General features: G+C 46.0%; 1 protein-coding gene across 10 annotated transcripts in view; it reads right to left on the bottom strand.

The window, feature by feature from the left end:
* Positions 1–15,875, bottom strand: part of IA-2 (tyrosine phosphatase IA-2) — a 351,905-nt gene that overhangs the window by 4,578 nt on the left and 331,452 nt on the right. For 9 of the 10 annotated variants that reach the window (XM_071690103.1, XM_071690109.1, XM_071690106.1 and 6 more), the window contains 6 exons: positions 12,641–12,695; positions 10,223–10,327; positions 9,421–9,537; positions 8,319–8,516; positions 7,960–8,126; positions 5,738–5,791 (listed from right to left, as the gene is read on the bottom strand). In XM_071690103.1, coding sequence (XP_071546204.1) covers positions 5,738–5,791; positions 7,960–8,126; positions 8,319–8,516; positions 9,421–9,537; positions 10,223–10,327; positions 12,641–12,695 — 696 coding nt within the window. The remainder of the gene's footprint in view (positions 1–5,737; positions 5,792–7,959; positions 8,127–8,318; positions 8,517–9,420; positions 9,538–10,222; positions 10,328–12,640; positions 12,696–15,875) is intronic. The other variant, XM_071690105.1, reaches the window with a different exon arrangement.

The following is a 15,875-nucleotide window of genomic DNA, read 5'->3' as shown; positions in this document are numbered from 1 at the left end:
ACCTCGCTAACGCGGGAGACAGCGACAAAGCAAAATAAATATATATATATATATATATATATATATATATATATATATATATATATATATATATATATATATATATATGTGTGTGTGTGTGTGTGTGTGTGTGTGTGTGTGTAGTTCTATTTTCCAACAGGACTGGACGGCACAAGATGCAACGCACTAAAGAGGAAGACTCGAAGGATTTTCGCTTTGACGTGTTGATACGGCCGTTTTCTCTTGGTTTCCATGACGACGAGGCAGCATCACAAACACGGCCCAGATCACTCCGCCGGGCGTACCCCGGCCAGCGAGGTGTCACCACTACTGCCCACCCGGTGTGTGTGTGTGTGTGTGTGTGTGTGTGTGTCGAGGCAGCTGGGATGGTGCTGAGCGATGACGTAAGAGGGTGTTTAATGTGGTCGTGTGCGTGGTGCTCTGGGGGGAAGCAGTGATAAAGTGGTGTTGGCTGAATGTGGTTATGATCGCTCTACGCAGGAATGATGGTTGTGGTAGTGGAGGCAAAGTTGGTGGTGAGAACAACAAAATCATGTGGTTATGATCATGGCCTCAGCGACGGTACGGGATTGGTGACTGGCAGTGAACAGATGTGGTAACTCCTGCCGGTGACTACGGTGTCAGGGAGGACGAGTACATACGTGTAACACCGGGACGACAAGTTCCTCCGGACTCGTACGAATCAGTGGGCGTCTCGTAGTTATGAATTCGTCATAATGGTATCCTCCCTCCCCTAAGTAGGTTCTGGTAGGACGCGACTCGACCCTTCTATCACCCCACTGCAACATCCAGTGTTAGATCCTACAAATTGCAGTTGATGAGGTTTGGACGCCCTCATGAGAGTACATGGGACCTGTCCAGATTAGGAATATTAAAGCAGAAGGCCTCTCAACATCTATATTCCTCTCCACGGATGCCTTCTGAGCGTTATGTCGTGTTGGGACACCGTGGAGTCCAACAGTCTTATTATTTTTGGGGAAGTTCCTCCGCTGGTGGAGGCGTAGAGAAGGCCCAGAGAAGAGTATTCGATCCCTGAAGAAGTGATCAAGTACCACACATACTATTTCTTAATCACTCATTAGAGGATCACTGATGGTATGCAGGTATAAAGAACATGAAGACGGTATAGATGCACGCCTATTGAATACGATGGTCTATCCTCTGACCTGACCTTTATAGGGCAGGTGAAAGGCCTGGCCTCCACACCAAAGAGTCGTAACGTAATAGACTAGTCGGTTAAATAAAAGCTAATTTCACTTTATTTTCTTGCAGGTAGGCAGGTCACTTATGATCTGAGTGCATACAGCCAGCTACATCATAAACCAGGAATCCTGAACTTAAGGTGAAGCTCTCACGTTTGGAATAGCTGACATTCTCTTATTTTCTATCTGACCATTTCCACAGATTTGATTATCTACGTTGGTCTGGAAGAGAGCCTGAAGTGCGTGGGTGGCGGTAAGTATCACACGTAGCGATAAGTTCGTGCAAGCCTGGAACCCGTGGCTTTCCTCGCCATGTTCCGCTAGTCGTGGAGTTATAGTCGCTATTATACATACATTCCCAGACGGCAGAGAGAGAGAGAGAGAGAGAGAGAGAGAGAGAGAGAGAGAGAGAGAGAGAGAGAGAGAGAGAAAGTGCTCTTCCTGTGTGCTCCTCCATTATCACTGTTACGAAATCTGTTGTATGATCCTCATAAAAGACTTTGCAGGAATGTGCAGTGATAAAGGAGACGAGATGGCTTCACCCGTAGAACATGGAAGAGCTGTGTTACTGGAGTATGATAGTAGCGAGGCAGTAATCCTTCCCGTCGCTTGTGGCAGATGATGAAACACCATAAGGCTTCCACAGTTAATAATTAGACTAGTGTTCTCTCTGAGGTATATCCTGCTGGGCCGTAGCCTGCTGGCTCTATCCACTTTTATGAGGATATGTATGTCAGAAACAAGGCAAGCTCTCTGCCATCACAATTCAGACAATATAAGACACGTAGTTTGCCGTTGGCTACACAGAGATGTGTGTCAAGCTGATATTATGTCGCCACCGGTAGTCCTTCCTACTTAGGTCCTCCTCTTGTATCATCTTGCCCTCTAGAAGCAACCTGACTTTAGCATTATCCTCATATGTTGTCCGCTTCCACGCTTACAGCATCTATGGTCCTGCAAATCCTTTCTCTCTTATATAATATTTCCTTCTTCACAAAGTCTTTGAACGTTGTCGCTATCGCTCACACCCTTCATCATCGTCCAGCATCTGACATGGAAACGGTGTCTCCTTTACTTTCACATCATATTCTGTCCATGTACTGAATGTCTTAACCCTGACCTAATATGGTCTGTCTCTCCTCAACACGTCGTAGCAGCTGCACCATAGCAATTCTCTTCCTTGAAGCGTCTCATCTGCGTCGCGTCAGCTAACCTAATTTCTTTTCCTCCAGGTCATCTTTTCCTATCGTATATCTCATCCTCATCATCATCTGTTTTTACTCGATATGGTTCACCCTTCCCCACAGCATCGTTACAAGTATTTGTGTCCGACGATCCACCGTCAGAACTACCTTCTCCAGCTCTTCTCCGAGTACTTCCTCTCCGTACCATCTCCACCTTCCCTTTATAGCACCTCCGACAGCACCTCCCTTCTCTCTCACAGTACCTCTCCTCCGGTAGCATTTCCTCTCAACACATCGACTCACCTTTACCCATCTGACCGATCGTACCCCTACATTGTCCTTCGCCTCACCGTCTGCATCCTCTTGCCAGCACCTGGCCTTGTATGTCATTTCGCTCCTCCAGCATCTTCCTTTTGTCCACGTCGTCTCCACCTCATAGAAGGTAATCTACATTTGATTAACCTTCTCTCCCTTAGGGATTTTCCTCTGTCACCTTTCCTGTACGTCGTTTTCGTTGCCTTCTGCAATCTCGCCTCCCATGGGCAAATATCCTTCACCAGACCACCTCTCTTCTCCTCTCCACAACGTTCATTACGAACACAAGTCTTAAGCATGTCCCCAGAGAATAGCGTTTCCCCCAGCATCTGCCACCGTTATTAATTCTGTATACTACACCATCTTTTCCATCATACGTCCTCCTTTATAAACTTCCTCAAGCAATCGCATCTTGTGTCCCGTATCTACCCCCATCTATCTATCGGCATCATCCTGGTTCCTCATTATATCCCACAAGTCCACTAGTTTTCTTCCTTCGACAGCGTATGTCTCCGTGCTGAGCCTCACCTACCGTCTCCCGGCTGTGTACGGCAACCCTCCCCGCCAGCCTCCTCCACTCCACTCCTGCTGTTTCCCCAACAACACCACAGGTTAGGATCATCACATCACTGCAAGGGGAGGGATATATAAATCCGTTTTACACTGGAATTCAACTCTTCTTTATATGATAAGCACTCCTATAAAGTCAAACGTTGTGACGGGCTTCTAAATTTTGACTTGAATAGGGTAGTAGTTTTGAATTTCTTATATATATATATATATATATATATATATATATATATATATATATATATATATATATATATATATATATATATATATATATATATATATATATAGTATGTGTGTGTGTGTGTGTATGTATGGTGTGGTAACCATGGGATGAGTCGGTGTGTGTGTGTGTGTGTGTGTGTGTGTGTGTGTTGATAGGTCGCCATGGTAACGAGGGAAGCGTCGCCAAGGGCATGGAACCCGTGTGTGTGTGTGTGTGTGAAGATTATAAGGCATCACTATTCATCACCGCGGCCACCTTCATCTCATCGCTAATTATTACCTCCTTTATTACTGGCACCTTCATGCCACACTAATTGGAGGCAGTTTTTTTTCCCGGGCCACACAGTGTACATTGGGCCCCGCCACCCCTCCCGGTGAGCCGAGCACGAGGCTACCAGCTGACCCCGGAGTACGTCGGTATGATCTCCCAGCACGACGGTACGGCCCGACTCGTGGACGACACATAGAACCCCTGAGGACGATAGACAGTCCTAGAGAAAGATGGTACAACCCTTGAGCACGACGGTGCGACCCTTGATCACGACGGTACATCCCTCGAGTGCGACGGTACGACCCTTCTTGATCACTACGGTACGACCCTCTTGATCACGACGGTACGCCCCTTGAGTAGGAAGGAAGTTACAACCACTGGGTATGATGAAGCAACGACAACTTCGAAGGCATGTGGAGCCATCGTTATTCAATTGTTGAGGAAACTGCAGGTCTTCCACAAGTGTGACCCCCATCTCCAAAGACCATGTACAGTATACATGTCTGGACCATATTTTACGTGAGGTGTTTACTGTCTCAGGCAGGTTATACATGTAAGGTGGTTATGGTGTTGTTTGGCGTGCGAGGAAAACAAAATTCTGTAAGCTTTTGTTCTCTCCTGTAAAAGATATTTGGGAAACACTGTAAGGTTGATCAAAAGCCCAATATCTCAACAAATTGGAGAGAAATAAAAGTAGCACTGAGTTTTTCGTTAAGGAGATACAGTATTACGGCACATTATGATATTTATGAGATGAAGACAATAGGTGAAGCGGGCCGGAGATAATCCCTGACAGAAGTATTAAAACCAAACTGTATTTTCTATACAGTGACTACTTGCTCCATGCAGGAAAGGTCTTGGAGTGAGACATAATGCGTAAGTGCACTGCCCTTCAAGCAGTGAGCAATGCGTAGATCATTGAGCGAACCAAGAGCCACGTTTCGAATGCAAGATGAAACCCATCCGTGTGACTTTGTGAGTGATTTAAGTTTCGCGGGTGTGGTGATGAGTGTGGAGGTAGAACTTATACCAGAACTGGAGGAAAGTAGTCGCTATACTGGAGGAGTTGCTCCATCACTTATACTACCTTATAGTGAGGTAACTCGGTGGATCATTCTTTATATCAAGTGGTATGATCGAACCCTTTAGTAAATCGTGAAATAGAATCTTTTCCCCCGAAAAAAAAAAAAAAAAAAAAAAAAAAAAAAAAAAAAATATATATATATATATATATATATATATATATATATATATATATATATATATATATATATATATATATATATATATATATATATATATATATAACCTTTACGTGACTTACATAACGTTACCTGATAATTTTAGGGACAAATGATCAGAATTACATCTAAGTATTACTATACACTAGAGTTGAATGACACACCAAACGAGGACTTTTCCTAACTTGGCTCTGTTCCTGACGCAACCTCACAAAAGTGAAGCAGTCAGGAGCGTTCAGATGAACCCGTGAAGATAAGACAACACATTATTATCTGTATCGGTGATCGAAAGTGTGTGCAGGAGTAGCGGCGTGGCTGTGACGGCGAAGAAGAGGGACAAGTGAGCAGAAAATGCAGCTTTGATAAGAAGCGGAGATGGCACAGTTTAGTGGCGAATCGTAACTTAGGGAGCAGGGATCAGAGGAGCATAATATGACAGCGTTCAGAATCGCAATTCAGCCAGGGATTAGAGTTTAGAGTAGCAACAGAACTAGAGAGTAGAGTTTAGAGCAGCTGTAAACCAGAGTGTACAGTATGCAGCAGCAATATAGCCAAGGAGTAGAGTTTAGAGCAGCACCTGGAGATGCAGTGGAAAAAAGAAAACCCAGCTTGTGAAGTAGCGAGTGAAGACGTGGGTGGTGGATGCAGTGACAAGCTAGAGAAGCATTGATGGGGTTAGAGCAAGTGCATCAACCGAGGGTGGCTTACCTGCAGTGCACGATGATGGGACAAGAGCGGCCTCGGTACGACTTGTTCACTTTCCTGCAAAGTAACCAAACCAGTCACTCACAACCAGATCACGGGGGTCCAGCGCTACATGGCGCTTGCTCGACACGGCCAGAAACTCTGGCGGTACTGAGCAAGGAAATGTTTATATAAACTGTTATTCAGTCAGTTAATACGGGAGAGATGGAGACGCATCAGGCCTCCATCCCCAACACTACAGGGCCTATGCTGTCGATGCCAATAGGAATATATTTATCCATTTACTACGCCCACGAGGATGATTCCTTGTTGGCACGGCTCAGCAGACATTAGCACAGACCAAGTGTTACATGAGCTCGGGTAGACTTTCCAACTTGCGGCCCGCATGTCAAGCTACATCAATTACGTCGATGTGACGATCATTTACTTCATCATTTGGCTTTTTTTTTTTTGTGAAGGAGAGAAGTGTGTTAGCCACAGCTGGTCTTAGGTTGGAGAGTCATGACCCAAAACATGCCCTTTGCACAGTTTTGACCTCTTGATCACGAAGGTTACGATCCTTGAGCACGACGGTACGACTCTTGGGTATGGTGGCCTGGCCTTTGACCTGGCTCTCAAAGATCATTTCAAAGGGTACCTGACCGTATTGCTAAGTGAGTGTACCGTCATGCGCATTGATCCTACCTCATGTCCGATACATTACCTCTACCCCGACCTAACCTCGTACCTTACAGAAATAGGAATTTAATTACACATACAAGCTAAGTATTGATCTAAACGTACTGCATGTTTGTAATATGTTAAACGAATGTCTCCATGTATTATTTATGGATGAAGCTAGAGAAGGGCTATACACTACAAGTCTGCAATTTATAACTACCGTATCGTATGCTCCATTGACATATGTTTTCGTATAGTCTTCAAAGCGGTTGGACACGGAGAATCAGTTCACTGTCATGTGTGTTTTGTATTTTTGTATATTCTTGACACTGGTGTTTGAAAAGTGACTTTTTTTTCTCACTGACACACCATAAAATTAGAGGTAAGTTTAGCTTTGGCTCGATCACATGGGTCTCATGGAAATTGTATTGAAACGTCGTCACCAATGGTCGTGGAAACTAAGGCGGCGTCATCGTGATGTATGTATGATTCTGGTAAACGGTTCGTTGAGAGAACTTTAAAGTGTGACACAGGTGGTGTCGTCTGGCTGGTGTTGTACCGTGCAAGGGTCTGCAGCAGCTCCGTTGCCATGGAAAACTATGAAGCACTGTGGTTAGGTGATGTTCCTCAGAAGCTTTGCTTAGGACCTGAGGTTCCGCAGTGGATGTGGTAAGAAAACGTTATGAGGGAGCTGTATGTGGTTTGCAAACCCCTTGAGCACGCTGGTGCGACCTTCGTGCATGATTGCCTGTGGTTTTCGACCGTACCGGTCTCCGTGGCAGCTGCGTTTAGTACTTCATAGTTGCTGAAGCAGCGAATGGTGGAGCAGTATTTACACAACGAGGTATTCGTGGATGAACTGCTGTAGTACTTGGGGTCTTAACGTGGCTGCCCTTCCCTAGTACGAGGCGGGTTGGTTGTGGTGGTCCGGCTGCCGCAGTTACTTGGTCCGTCTCTAGCGGTCGAGATCGTGTAGAGACCCGTAGGATGGTAGGAGTGATTGTCCGCACACACCCATCACTTTTGTGACTATGCAATTCCCTTCAGCACATAATTGCAAAAATCACAAAAATGATGAGCGGGTAACGGGCGTCCTGGCGAAAGGGGGTGAGATATCTGCCACGGACGGACCAACCTTCCGGGTGGGTCTCTTCTGCCTCCATGTTTTTCTTCCACCTCCTTCCTGTTTATCTTCTCTCTCAGTCACCCTCTTCTTCCTTATATCTCATTTATACCACAGCCTACATTCCTGACATTGTCTAACCTCTTAAACTACCTCATTAACTACTACAGCTATGTGTACTTGGGAAAAATAAAGTGTGTAAAGATGTCTTCCCGGAAATAAAGCTAAGATTTTAGGCATGAGGCGCCCTGTCCCATGGATCAATGTCTCTCCCTAAGCTTATATTCAAAGTGAGGAATCCTGTAAGTAAAGAGATCCCTCCCTGTTCGTGAAGAATCTTTCCCTCAGCAATAACATTTTTGAGGCTAAGTACTGTTGTATGAAAAGTCTCCCCGCTGGTGACGTTTTACTGTGTCCCAGGCTTTCCCGTAGTCTTCCTCACCTTCTGAACTCGAGAAGAGCCTTGGTGGAGGCGGGGGTGCCGGAGTCTGGCCAGGAAAGGAAATGGAACTGGGTGACGGTGCGAGTCTCCCCCGTACGGACGTTCTTCAGGTAGAAGGAACGGACGAGGTAGTCGTCACACCAGATGTGTTCAGACACCAGGTGAACCTGTTGGGGTGGCCAAGGGCCGAGCTCACTATTAGCCATACAGTTAATTATATGACTGCTGAAGAACAGCTTTCCATCAAGATATAAGACAGGAGCATGTGATTGCCTAACAGTACATTAGCGTGTCTGGATGGTCTCCCAGGAGACATATTTTAAGACGTAAGGTGTACGGAGTGGAGATCCGGGACTGACCTCATATATGTGGTAGAGTTCGCTGCCTTCCTCGGGCCAGTAGCGGTAGCAAAGGGCGTGGCCGTTCTCGGTTAGTCGGGTGAGCATGACGATGACCACACTGCCCTGCTCCCACACCAGCTGCCAGAAGTCTGCAGCCGTGCTCTCCAGGGGTCCCTGAGTGGCGATGTAGGCCGGGTTGCGCGGGTCGTGGTCCGTCTGTAGCCACGGGAGGGAGAGAAAGGCGAGGGTGAGGTGGAGTCTGAGATAAGGAGCCTACCGGAGGGAAAGGACACGAACTTTACTGTCGGTCTTAAGTTAACTGATGCTACCAGAAATGTATGACATGGTGAAGTTTGAGGACTACTAGTCTATGGCGAAGGACACATACCTAGGTGAAGTTCTGGCACAGAGAGCGTGTTGGATCGACATACGGAAAATACAGTTGTAGTGCAATAGAGACACATGGGCAAAAATGACTGTATGTGAGGGAAGCTGGTGTACTCAAAATTCCATACAAAACACTGGCTCTGGATATTCCAGGCGCCTGAATGAAACACTGAACAAGTCACAGAAAACTACGTTAACACATGAGAAATACATAAACAGACTGAGAAAGGAAAAGAATAGGTGAAATGGTTGAACAGCTCAGAAAAAAAAGCCTAGCCCCTCTGAGAAAGAGAGAGAGAAAAAAAGAAAATAAAAGGAAATAGGTGGCACAAGGCTGGAGCTTGAAGGCAAAGAACACACCAAGAGGGACAGTGAGAGGCAAAGCTCATTATCTCTCGAAATTCAAGTTTCCGTAAAAAAGTGGGAAAATCGTGTACCTGTGAAAGACAACGAAATAAGAATTGTAACGAGATTATAACAATAAATAGTAGGATAAACAATTGTAGATATAAGAAAGTATGAGCTTACTAAAGGCAGCGAGATGGTAAAGAAAAACAGGGCGAGAGCGAGCAAACATCTAGTGAGAGAAAAACACTGAGGAAGAGAGAGAGAGAGAGAGAGAGAGAGAGAGAGAGAGAGAGAGAGAGAGAGAGAGAGAGAGAGAGAGAGGCATTAAGCAACGTGCAAGACTCGAGAGGCAAGCAGGGAACGCGAGGGTGGGTCAGCGGCTCACAATGGAGGAGGCGTTGATGTAGTCGGAGCCGTTGACGTTGGAGTGGGCGTTGAGGACGACACGATTGTGGTCGTAGGGCACGGAGTCCGGGTACCTATTCTTCTGGTTGTTCTCCGGCTGTGGATGTAGAGAACAGGGGTTAAAAAATTGATTCCCTTCGACCCGTAACACCGAAAGAGGGTTTGACTGACGGGAGGGGACATTTTAATGGTAAAGATGTGTTGCTGTGACACTTCAGAAGCCGAATGGACGTGAAGATACGGGACATCAAATGTTATGTCTCAGTATATCCTTGAGCACGGAGGTATGACCCATGGGTATCGTGGTAAACTGGGATTTGACCTGACCCTCATGGGTCGTGGCTCGGCCATCATACTCTTAAAAGGGTTATACCAACTTGATCAAGGGTTTACGACAAGACAGAGCACAAAGTGTAATGTGTATCATATATATATAAGAGGTTCTTGTTCATTAACTATACTGTCATGTAACAAACTGACTCCTGAACCCCAACATAATATTCAAGAGTTAATGACTAATTCGACAGATTCATCAATCACTCTTCTTGTCTCTTATCCCTTAGGGGCAGCCTGTCATCAGTGCACACAGTACCCAGTCCCTTTGTCATCATTTTAATACTGTAGGATTTCCGACCTTTCTCTCACATGCGTCTCGTGTTTCATTCTCTCTTTATTCCCCCATTTTCCCTCTCGTTGTCTTTCCTTCATTCAGCACCTCCATTTGCCTCTTCTCTCCGCTACGGGTCCCTAGTCCCATACCTTTGCATGGAGGTCAGCCTTACCTTGAGTGCCAAGGTGGTGCCACATGGTTCGGCCTCGTAGGCGCACAGGGCGATCCACTCCTGTTCCAGACGGTCCTTGTTCTTCAGGTGGTCCTCCATATACGACTGTCAAGGTACACGGTAGGTTAGTCATCCATAGTGCCAGAGATGTGAGGACAGGTGTGGGGTACAGTTATTGTGGTGTGGGACAGAGCTGGTGTAATGTGGGTGGGATGCAGCTGCTGTGGTGTGGGACATAGCTGATGTGGTGTGGGACATAGCTGATGTGGCGAGAAGATTAGGTATGGGACAGGAAGTGTGGTGTATGGGAAGTCTGGATGTGGTGTGGGGAAACGACTAGGTGTATATTTTGTATATTACCTCATTTTATTCTATTGTTATTTGTATAATATTTAATTGGGTTAAGGGTATTTAACTTCCATACTATCCAAGAGAGAAGACAGCTTGTAACTGTGTTGTGGAGTAGGCTTGTGGACGCGAGTCGTGCGTGTGTGTGTTTGTGTGTGTGGATCGTCGGTTGGTTCTTTGCGCTTTAGGCCAATCATAAAGTCCGTCAACGTCAGGTCGTTCGAAACATTTGTACTCGGAAAACTTCATTCATCATATCATAAACCTTTTTCAGAAAATTCAGAATATCGAGAATGAGGAAAAAGGTAACGATAAAGTGAAGGTGTGTCAAAGTGTCAATCGAAGAACAGATAATGGGGTATGCATCTTCTGGTCGTGGCGAGGATGGCGATATGGAAGCAGCGAAAACTGCAGAGTCTTTGGAGCGGGGAATCAATGGCGGTGGGTGTTTGTCTTGCACAGCGCCACCTTCACACATGATGCACCTCTTCTTTCTTTTATTAATTTCTTTAAAAAAACTGGCGATCCTTAATTAGTCTCCATCACTGTTCCAGGTTATAATTATTTCTGTCTTCAAAGGTTTCTCAAAGCATGTTTTAAAATGCGCGAACTTCAGTAGAATGGAGGACTCGCCTTTTTTTTTTTCTTTTCGCAAAGCTTAAATTAGGCATAAAATGTTGGAAAAGAACAGGATGAATGAATCTGATGAAAGACGTCATTGGAAAGGTTTCCAGTTTTTATACCCGGGTAATGATTGACTCCCTCGTTTCAATATTGAGGTTACGGGTTACGGGAAGAGACTTAGCAAATATGATAGAAGAAGTGAGAAGATCTGGGAAAGGCCTTGTTCCCACTCTGCTCTCGACTTGTTTGACTTTATATATATATATATATATATATATATATATATATATATATATATATGGTCCATAACATCTTATGAGGATCCTGCAGCTTCCATGCCGCTCTACAATCAGGAGGGTGGTGGAGATGGACTCCTCTGGAGCGAGAATTTCTTTGGCAAGACTTTACCTTAAGGGGTGAGAATTTCCTTGCTCATGCGTGGACTGCATCAAAGGGGGGGTTATAGGGTTCTGTAATGATAATGATAAAATATTATGCGGCAATCGTACTTTTCTTCAACAGGACTGTTGACGTATGAAATGCTTTACCAAAAGGAATAGCTGACAAAGAACCATAGACCTGTTTACGAATAGACTAGAAATATACTTAAGGTCCACAAGTGACATTTTCCTCCTTAGGTACATATAAAGTTTACCGGTATCTTTTTCTTAATGATATGTATGATACCTTTTTTCTCCTCTTATCTCACTGAACCTCTGATTTTCTAACCAGTTCCACTCTCACAAACTGTCTCGAAAGGACTCCAGTGGTCCGTTGTTATAAGTATTTTTTCGTATCCCATTGTCCTTCGCATTAAACTTCTCCATATGCTAAAGTTAGGCATCGCACTGAGTTACTAAGATTGCAGTTGTTTAGTGTTACTTATCAGTTTATAGTATGGCAATAACTGCTGAAGTACATAAAGTTGGTTGGTCTCAAAGGCTGTCAGAATGAAGACTAGGAGTCATTGGTGGAAAGTGGCAAGTCTCCAGCGAATCCTATTGAGGAAACACACTTAAAGATGTGGAAAAAAACAAAGTCAAAAGGTCAAAATAAGTAAGGATTACAAACTAAGCGAACCCACCTCTCTTGCTGAATGGGGTCAGAGGTCACGAGCTAAAAAGGGAAAGGTTTATGGATAGAATGAAGTGAGGGATAACTTGTAAGAAACGGAAAGGGCAGTATGTTTTCTCGAATGTGTCAAGCGGGTAAGGCAACAGACCCGGGCGAAAAAGGAACCAGGTTACCTGTGAATTGGAGGTATTAGACTAATGGGAATAGGAGTCCACTGCCAGCTGATCAATGGGTAATGGTAAATTTGTACAAGTTGTACTCACACACACACACACACACACACACACACACACACTCACAGATGCAGAATAAGGCTGGTCAGGTTCAGTGTGCATAGGGTAGGGTTCTTAGGTCGGATGGTTGTCTACTTACCAGCACCATGTGCCCCGTGGAGATATCCATGTTGGACGCCACCGGCTCCTCGCTCCTGAAACAGAGAACCTCCTACAGGACCTGCCAACTGGTCGGAATACAGGAACATCCTACATGACTTGCTCACTGGCAAGGAAACAGAACATCCTAAAGGACCTGCCACCTGGCCGGGATATAGGACATACTACATGACTTGCTAACTGTTAAGGACAGAGAACATCCTATAGGAGCTGCCGATTGGCACCCGAGACCCTGTCGGCACCAAGACACAAAGGCCGTACCATCAGCAGAACTTGGTGTTAGGACGGACGTATAGAGAAGTTAACATCATTGGCTTTGGATAACTACATTCACACTGTCTTAGTGGAAAAGGCAAGAGAAAGAATGGAGAGGAGGATGAAGAGATGAAAGAGTAGAAGAAGGGGGAGAGAAGAGAAGGAAGATCAGACTTTTGTCCATTATTCCACTTTTGACAGCAATGCAGCATTTTCAGTAGGCTTCATATTACCTTTCCATTTAAGGTCTTTAGAAGCAGCGGTTAGCGTGTCCTGCTCCTGTAACAGTACTTCCTTCGTTGCGGTGGGCGGGCAGAGCGTAGGTTGTGCGTTACCCAAAGAAGCAATATAAGCCAAGTTGTACACACGTGGGGCGGCGGCAAGCGCCCCTCCCCCCATCTCTGTGTTCTCACCGATAGCGGTGTGGATGGGTGAGCTGGTGTCACACGACCGTGTGGTCTCCACACCCTCATACTATTCACCCACCCACGTTCACTGCTCCTCTACACTTGAACTTCATCAACAAGTGATGTAACAGCAGTAGTCACTGCACCACCCTTGGCAGACAATGCTAACAGCACGAACCCGGGAGACGCTGCTCACTGCATTACCTCGGGAGAAACTGCTGACTGCAGTAACCCAGGAGATGTACATTGTTCACTCCACTGTCTTGGGGGACACTGCTCACTGAACTAACCAGAGAGACACTGCTCCCTGCACTATCCTGGGACACACTAGTCGGCAAAATCAACAACACTTCACACGGGCCTTCCTGATGGTTCGTGTAGCACCGCTAACCACCACAGGAGTTATGTCACACTGATGAAACCTCCAACACTACTCATACTGCATCTCACCTCTCGCTTAGACATGCTGGGAATGCCGGCGACATCTCTCACACTACTGTCACTCTACAAATGCAATTGATATCTTCGACACTGGCCACACTTCTCCAGTGTGAACTCTAACGGCTTATGTTGTCAAGAGGTCTCTCACACTGTAGCAGTGTGCGTCACATACTGAAATGGATCCCCAGCAAAACTACCGCCAATATCATTACATAAACGAGTGCGGGTCGCATCTACGTATCACCAACTGCACTCGCTCTGATAACACACTAAGGCACGCTAACATCTTACATGAGCAACACCGGTTTTCGCACTGTACTCATGTGCCTCACACTAACTGGTACTAATATTAGTACATGTCTAATTGCAACTAAGGTATCGCTAAGAGTTGTCAGATGCAATATTCACACTGATCCAGCGCGGTTCACATGTTACCAACAACACACTGTATTGCTACGGCTCACAGTGACAGACAGATGAACTTCTGAACATTCCCAGTATAGCAACACGGTCACATTAACGGTGTTATAAGCGACACGGCGCCCCTCTGGGTGACATAAGGGTTTCCAACAGCACTTATTAAAACCTTACTGTTATTGGTTAACGTAAGCTGATGGTGTTCGCAGCGATATCCATACAATACGGGGTTCCAGCGGGAACCCTGCCTCTTACAGAGCTAGTCGACATTACATCCGGATGTGATGTGATGTTCGCTCAGAACCAGTTTCGAGCTCCGGATCAGTCACGATTCTGGTCATAACATTCTTCCCAGTCAACATTTTCCTCGTCGACCCCCTGTATGTCACAGGGGAGGGAGGGAAGGTCACGTCCCCGTGCCCTCGGGAGCAGACTGAAGGTACAGGATGGATGAAAAGATCTTCCTCGCACGACAAGACTGTGAGTCCGGGCGTCCAGGTCCCTGATGCTGTGTAAATGTACCGTCTAGGTTTTGCGCCACTGAGAAACAGACTCAGATGTGCAGCATGTGTGTGTGGGTGTGTGGCAGGGGAGTTACACCGGACCCCCTCAGTGCTGCGGTACTTTCCCACCCCCACCACTCACGGGCTAATGTACCGTTCACTTACAATGACACACACAACACGGACCGATGCTACCTCGCACAAACACCTCCAGCGCGCCTTGAAGACCTTACCGTTCATCCTACACGACCCACCCCTCTTCTTCCCCTTGATATCTGACTGATGGTTCTTGTAACGAGATGGCTATATAGAGCGTCTTTTCTCTCTTCCCGCGGCGGCCCAGACTGATGTGTGGCGACCATATGTGGTGGAGCCTCCATATATGCGTGGCCTCCATATGTGGGACCCGTTATAACTCGGGGTGCAGCTGCCAGTGCACCTGTTCGTATAGCTCAGTGTGGACTGTGATGGGAGGGAGGAGGAGCCGGCTAACAGCGGGAGACGAAAGGTACAGAAGCGTATGTCGGTGATCAAATATAAAGTGAGGACTGGGGACGTGAGGACTGGGAATGTTAAGGTGAGGACTGGAAATGTAAGGTGAGGATTGGAGACGTGAGGACTGGGAATGTAAGGTGAGGACTGACAGTGTAAGGTGAAGACTCCTGATGTAACGTGAAGACTGAGTATATCAATTGAGAACAGGATGTCATGTGAGGGCTGAGGTTGTGAGGACAACATTTACTGATAGATAACGATGTTAAGTTAACCTAGGCACAACACTACGACCCTTAGGCATGATAGCCCTTGAGGTTCAAGGTCCTCTTTCTTATACCCAAGGGTCGACGACCCCCTCCTGCAGGAAGCAGTTTATATCAAATATTCAATCTTTTTTTATGGCTGACTTGAAGTCAGGTCCTCAGCGGAGCCGCTGTAACTGAAATGACGCAGATGCAAAATCACTGGCGTCTTGCGCGAGTGTTTGTGCCGGATGTTTATAAGGCCAAGAGTTCCACTGGTTGAAGGTGGTCTGTGGAGCCTCCTCCATCACCGACTACCTATGACACGGATGAGTTCATCCGTCGGTACGAAACCAATCATCGATTAGTCAGTTCCCATTATGTGACTCGTAGTTACCTTGACGCCCCTTTTGCGTTAAATGGGCCTTTGGGTTCTGTCCGTCGTTGGCAAAAAT

Source organism: Panulirus ornatus, chromosome 48, assembly GCF_036320965.1.
Source record: "Panulirus ornatus isolate Po-2019 chromosome 48, ASM3632096v1, whole genome shotgun sequence".
NCBI lineage: Eukaryota > Metazoa > Arthropoda > Malacostraca > Decapoda > Palinuridae > Panulirus > Panulirus ornatus.
The sequence above is the reverse complement of the archived record's forward strand: the minus strand, read 5'-3'. Positions and strand labels throughout refer to the sequence as shown.